Raw genomic sequence first — 7120 nt, 5'->3', positions numbered from 1 at the left:
ATATATATATATATGTGTGTGTGTGTGTGTTTTTTGGGTATCATAATGTCAATAAAAATGTGAAAATCAATATTTTACAGTAGAAAAATAACCCATCAATTAGATATGCATTGGTCAGGAATTTGGGATCCAGTTGCCCATCACCGATCACGGCATCAAATCCATAAATTCTTCAGATACTGTCTCATGTACGTTGACATTGTATTATTAGGTATCAAAATTATCAGGGAGAAGAGAAATAACTGAACTGACCACTGTTTTATCGGAGGAGACAGCAGCATTTTTTAGTAAAATGGAAGATAGAGAAAATAATGTTGAAAAAGATGATGACGTGGGAATGCTTCCTGGCTTGCTTCTCCAACGTACTGCGGTCCTACTCCCAGGCAGCAGTAGCCTCTTTCCCACTCTTAGTGTTCTTTTTTCTAGAGCTTTTTTCCTGTCGCTTCTCTGATATACCACTGCGCTCCTCTGCTCTACTGTTGAGCTTCCTTATCTCCTCTCTCTGGAGCACTGTCTGCCCGGTTGGCTCCTGCAATTTACCGCGGTGGTTTGTTGGCTCCATGATGGGGGCAAAACTGGACCCCTCATCCTGATTATGTTACTCTCTGTCCCAGTGGTGTCACACTGCTACCCCGCTGCTACTGTTCTGAGCCCAAAATGCGGTATCCACTTCCCTGTGTTGTTTAGGTCAGTCATTCCCCTGTTATGGACACTCTGACAAAAAAAAAACATGGACAAAGTGCAGGAGAAAAATGTGTGTCCATTCGAAGAAAAACCCATCAACAATACAAAACAAACAGTGCGTAAAATTCGTTGTCTTCACGATGACCGGCCGGTTGCCGATCACGTGAAAATGGGCCTATTAGCTAGTGCTGCTGATTGACCGGTGCAATTCTACCGTCAATATAATATAGAAATTTACTGCTTTAGAGAAAATTGTGTGCAAATTGATGATAAAGAACTTATCAAACAGGAGAAATACAGAATTGTTAAACATGTAGGAATCAACATGTTTATGTATTTTCTCCTCAGGCAACCAAGTAGTGACAGTGTGGCCCAGACTCCACAGCTCCTCCGACGCTACCCCCTGGAGGATCACCACGACTTCCCGCTCGCTCCTGATGTGGTTTTCTTCTGCCAACCAGAAGGCTGCCTCAGTATACGCCAGCGCCGTGTTAGCCTGCGTGATGACTCCTCATTTGTTTTCACGCTGACCGACAAGGACTCTGGTATTACCCGGTATGGAATCTGCGTCAACTTCTATCGGTCCTTCCAGCGTGGACATCACCGTCCCAGAGACAAGAGTAGCCACACAGAAACTGCAGCACAGGCAACCGAGACTGTTAACGAAGCGTCTGATGGCAGCGGTGGAGGCCAGACTGCTGCATCAGCCGCACCTGACAGCTCCAAGTCTAAACCTCCACCTCGTCCAGAAGAGGACGGGCAGCCAGGTGCAGAGCAAACCTCTGGCAAGTCTCCGCAGCACAAACGCAGCGCTGCTAAAGTGGCTGCAAGGAACCGCAACAGCACGCTGACGTCGCTGTGCATCGTCAGCCACTACCCTTTCTTTACCACATTCAGAGAATGCCTGTATATTCTGAAGAGGCTGGTGGACTGCTGCAGTCAGAGGCTAACTCAGCGAGCTGGACTTTCTCGTGCTACCCAAAGGTGAGGCCTAACGTATATGTCTTTACAGTTTTGTTTTTTTATTCTTATTCCTTTGAGGTCTTAACATTTTTTTATTTATCAGCTCTTAGATTAGCCAGAGTCACTTAGTCATGTTTTTGTACGAGTAGATAACAAGATTTCTGTTATAATAGGCTTTTTACTCACTAAATGGCTTTTATTTATTTTTTGTTGTGGTTGTTAGTCCTTTCCACAATCTACCATTAAAACTGTGTTCACCGATACATCTTAACGTCTTTAGGACAAAGATTTTGTTGACAGCACTTCTTTTGACAAGCACCTGTTTAAAATATCAACAGTACTACTCAAAAACCAAACCCCACAAACCTAAGATACCCACCTTTGGTCTTAATAAGTATCTTTTTTCTTTGGTTGTGCTATTTTCAACACTTCATAAGCTGTCGTTCTTTTTCCACCCATTAGAGCTGCACTGATCAGGCTTTTCTTGACCGCTCTTATTCCTCATTACATCTGACTGTCTAACATATTTGATGCAGCTTCTTTTACATAGGTTATAATTTTGGATCAAACAAAAAGGAAATTATAAGGCAATGCTACTGTTTGCATGGAAGAATATTACATATTTAAAAAAGTGCATTGATTTTCAGACAGTTTGTGATGAATAACAAAAAATAGCCTTGTCACTTAGATAATCTGATTCTAATATCTGACAGATTAATTGCTGCATCTTCATTCTTCCATCTCCCATCTTCATCCAAACGTGATCTGTATGTTAAATATATTTAATAAAGAAGCCTTTGCTTTTTCTTTTGTTTATCTCCCATGAGGTGTTACTCAATTAGTTTGGACAGGTTTAGGTTACAGTTAACCATATTTTTTTGAATATCTGCATTTTGTCTCCTTTTTTTTGAGATGTTTAAGAAAAATACAGACAGATCCACAATTCAATTCAGTTCATTTTGCTTATGTAGTGCCAATTCACAACACATGTCATCTCAAGGCACTTTACAGTTTACCAAATCATATAGTCAAATTGATTAAAGGTTTTCCATCTAAGGAAAACCAGTTGATTGCATTGACTCTTCAGGAATCCCTCACACTAAGCATGCTTGTAGCAACAGTGGAGAGGAAAAACTCCATTTTAACAGGAAGAAACTTCCAGTAGAACCAGGCTAAGTGTGCTGACTGGGGTTCAAGGAGACAGAAGCAGAGATACAAAAAGCAACTGTAAAAGGTGGCCCCGTCCAGAAAACACAGCTAGGCAGACGAGCTCCGAGCCAACTCCCATGCCGGAGGGAGAAGAGAGAACATCCAACCTTTACAGTCAGAGAAACAGGACTACACTGGAAAAACTGGCAAATCTCCCAACATCTATAAACAAAGATGTTGATGGCAGCAGCACCGCTGATATTTCTCTCCAGGATGGTGTCACAGCCTAACAGGAACAGACGAAGCAAAGCTACTATGAGGAAAAAGCAGAGAGAGCACAATGTTAGTGATTAAACTAACAGATTCTGCAGTGGAACAATAGAGATAGAATGAAGCAAAAATGATGAAATAGGGGTCCCTATATCCTCTCGAAGTCTAAGCCTATAGCAGCATAACTATAGAGATAGCTCAGGATAACCTGAGCCTTTCTAACTATAAGCTGTATCATAAAGGAAAGTTTTAAGTCTATCCTTTTTGAATCTTCATATTTAATACATTTCCTCTGTCTCTGCTCTCCTTACAGTCAATTATGTTGTTTTACTTCCTGATTTAGTCAGATTTTTGTTGTATTTTTGTGCATGAAAAATATATTTATATCATTCACTACTGTTGGTCCGTTACAAACATTAGGTTTTAAAAACAAACATAAATGTCCGTTTGACAAGGGTCTTATTAAAGAATGATCGGCACTTTTTCACAGAGAACTAAATATTTATAGGGAGAGGATTGTACAACTCAGTTGATCGGGCATGAGAATACTTGTTTTTGGTTTGTTTAATATGAGCGAAATGCTGATCATTTTATTTTTATTTAGTTCTATTTGCAGTACATGAAGAACTATTGAAATAATTTTCAGATTACACCTAAATAGATTCATTAATTCTGTGGGGGAAAAGGAATTATTTTAGGATTAGGATTACAATTCACTCAATGATAAAAAGCCTTATAGGCCTACTGGCACATTCTGAAGGCATTCTATGGGCTTGAGAGCTGCTAATAACAACCATTTATTGGGATAACATCCAAAGCACAGCTGCAAACAGCCACTTAGTATTTACTGTGTAAAAGAAGACCAATTTAACATGAGGAGAGACCCATGAGATGATGCACAGGTTGTATACATTAGAACAGTGTTTTTAGACTTCATTTCATCTAAATAGATACATTGATCTACAACCATTCAAGAAATGATCCTGTAATATCATGCTTGTAATAACAGACTATGGCAAGCCATTTTGATATGTACTAGTTTTACTGAATATGTATTCCTGATATCTGAAAAAAATGTTTTCTTTGTCTAAATGACCAATTCAAACAAAATGTAAATCTCCACATCTAGCATAAACATTCTGGATGTCTAAAAATTAATTTCAGATTTCCATATTCCTAATATCACTGCTCAGTATTTGTATTATTTTGAGTATGATGAAATGTATTTCAGATATCATGAATACATATTCAGTCAAGCTGATAAATGTCAAAAGGGCCACTTAAAATGTTTAAACATTTTTAGATATATAGAACCTAATTCGTACTAGTATAGTTTTGGCCTAGTGGTTAGAGCAGTTTGCTTGTGCTCTGAGATGGTTGCAAGTACCCGGTTCGATCCCCACAGCCTCCACTTTTGGTTCTTTGGTAAAACCCTTAACCCCACACTGCACCCCAGGAGCCGCACAATGGCAGCCCACTGTGATGCAACCCAGTGTAGTGCAACTAATATTAGTTCAAAGCATAAAAGGCAACAAGTAGTCCTATTTCTTGTATGTATTGCTGGTAAGTAAAATGTGTCTTCTAGTCTACTAATTTTCTTTTTACACACCACATTCTTTTTCCTTTCAGTGAGATTATCCACTAATTAACAGTCTAAAATGATGATCTCAAAACGTCAAGCAGCGCATTAAAGCCAAAGACATTACTGGCCTAGGCAGTTTTTTTGTTGCTCTTTATTTTCTCTGGCTCCTACAGTTATAATGTTATGTTGCAGTGACAGAGAAAGAGGAGAGTCATTGTATAATGGCTTGGAGCATTTCTCACTATGGTAGCTCTGACAGATTGAGGTCTCCAGCTGCCTTTAGGTAGCAGCTGTGAGGTGGGAGGGCTCTGAAGGACAAATGTATCCCCTCACTCCCTCTCACCCACACAGTGCCAGATATACACTTAAAGACCCATAATGGTCTTAAATGTGTAAGTAGAGCATTTTGAAATCAATATTTTGGTGATTACTGAAGAGCCTCTGTGTCATTTGGCCTTCAGATGAGGGATTTAAATGCCGCTTGATACCTGTCTGAAGCAGAGAAATGAGCCATTGTTCTATCCACTTTAAGATCTCATCATCAAACTAACCGTCAGATTTTCCCAGCCAAACTCTACCTATTTCACACGTCAATTAGATACTTAAGTGCTGTTGAATAATTGTATTTTATTGTTGAAGATAAACCATATCTGGCATCTTAGAATAAGCTTACATTACACAAGCTTTGTATTTTCTTAGAAAAAAAAAACAAAAAAACGTTCATCTTTTTTTTAACTATTCACACTAAACGGCTTGACTGTTTTAGCCATGCAGTTTGACTATTTTGTAATTAAGTGCAGCTCTTGCGCCAACATTCATATAGCTTCATTAAATTTTGCAACATAGAGACATGTTGACATTAACAGTTAAAGGATTTACCAACATTTAAATTCAAAGATTTATAGGTGTTAGATGTTTAATTTGTGTGTGTATCTGTGCAGGGACACCATGTGGAGGGTGTTTACCGGGGCGCTCTCTGTGGAAGAGAAAGGTAGCCAGCTGTTGGCTGACCTGCGGGACATCGAGTCATGGGTGTACCGGCTGCTGCGCTCCCCGGTTCCATTGGCAGGTCAACGGCGTGTGGATGTGGAGGTGCTGCCCCAAGAACTGAAACGGCCGCTGACATTCGCCTTGCCTGACAACTCTCGTTTCTCCTTGGTTGATTTCCCACTGCACTTGCCCTTGGAGCTGCTGGGTGTTGATGCTTGTCTTCAGGTCCTCAGCTGTGTCCTGTTGGAGCACAAGGTAAACATGGAAACAGGTCAGGAGTTCAAATGAAAGACTAGCCATACATAAGGCTTGTCTTTACATCTAGATTAGCTGTCATGATAACTATCTTATAGCCATGCATCAAATTTTTGAATATAAGCCCAGGACATTTTATTCTAAGGAATGAGCAAGTTTTGTAAGTTTACAGCATGTAGACCACAGTATTTTATGATTTGTTGAAAAGGTAACTTGATTGAATCAATAATCATATTAATTCTTAAATGTGAAGGAGTTTAAACCACTTGGTTTCTTTTTTAAACAATTAGTGTTTGGTGAGATGTGCTGTCATACTTTTTTACACCAGTCCCCTGATATCCTGCTGTGCTTGGCGATTAGAAATGCCAGTTAGTCACAGTTGAGCTGTCAGACTGAGCTCATTTATAACAAGACCAAAAAAAAAAAGCATTTTCGTATTTGAATTGACTTGGAAGCTAAATTCCATCTTTCTCCTTTAAAATCTGCCAAAATGAGTCACATTTTTCAGATTCAGTTTTTATTTTCTGAAGCCATTTGCAGAGGAGGAGAAAATCACAGCTTTGGACACAGAGAAAAGAGTCTCATTCTGCCATCTGCTATTTTTCACCCCTTGAGATATTGACTTAAATTTAATCAGAATCCTTGGTCAGTTTTCTGGTGTATTCTTACTTTTGTCTTGCTCTGCACAGATGCCTTGGCTCCTTTTAAGCATCCTCAGACCAAAGATACACAAGTCTTTGCAGTTCCTGGGCTATCCCACCTTTTATGCCCATTTGCCATTTTTATAGCAGTCTGACTAATTATCTTGGCATACGTTTATTTATACAGATGCACAATAGGATGTATTATTAAAATAAAAATTGGAAAAAAAAGGACAATTTTAAATTTCACTCTGCATTATGGAAAAACCTGCACCACAGTTATTAGAAAAATCAGTATACATTTGTGCAGTATGTGCCTCTGTCTATTTACATAAAGGTGCACAGAGGACTTCAGAGTACCCCTCCCCCCAAAAAACTTGTTGTGGGGCTCTTTCCAGACAAGCAGACATGCCTTAAGTAAACACACTAGTTTGCCATTAGAAACATATTCCACCTAAAAAAAAAAAAGAAGAAAAAAAAGAAAAGTATAAATCTGAGTGTTTTTAAACCTCCCCACTGTTGCAAAGAAGGCAGCTCTTGTCTGTTTGCAAGAAGCAGCCAAAAGTCTTCTTAAAAATCAAAGAAA

The 7120-nt window shown here is 39.2% G+C and overlaps 1 protein-coding gene across 1 annotated transcript in view; it reads left to right on the top strand.

Annotated features, from left to right (window-relative positions):
• Positions 1–7120, top strand: part of madd (MAP-kinase activating death domain) — a 68593-nt gene that overhangs the window by 15632 nt on the left and 45841 nt on the right. The window contains exons 3-4 of the mRNA XM_015391338.1: positions 1033–1668; positions 5590–5893. Coding sequence (XP_015246824.1) covers positions 1033–1668; positions 5590–5893 — 940 coding nt within the window. The remainder of the gene's footprint in view (positions 1–1032; positions 1669–5589; positions 5894–7120) is intronic.

The sequence above is a fragment of the Cyprinodon variegatus genome, unplaced genomic scaffold, assembly GCF_000732505.1.
Source record: "Cyprinodon variegatus isolate N-32 unplaced genomic scaffold, C_variegatus-1.0 Scaffold22, whole genome shotgun sequence".
Classification (NCBI taxonomy): domain Eukaryota; kingdom Metazoa; phylum Chordata; class Actinopteri; order Cyprinodontiformes; family Cyprinodontidae; genus Cyprinodon; species Cyprinodon variegatus.
The sequence above is the reverse complement of the archived record's forward strand: the minus strand, read 5'-3'. Positions and strand labels throughout refer to the sequence as shown.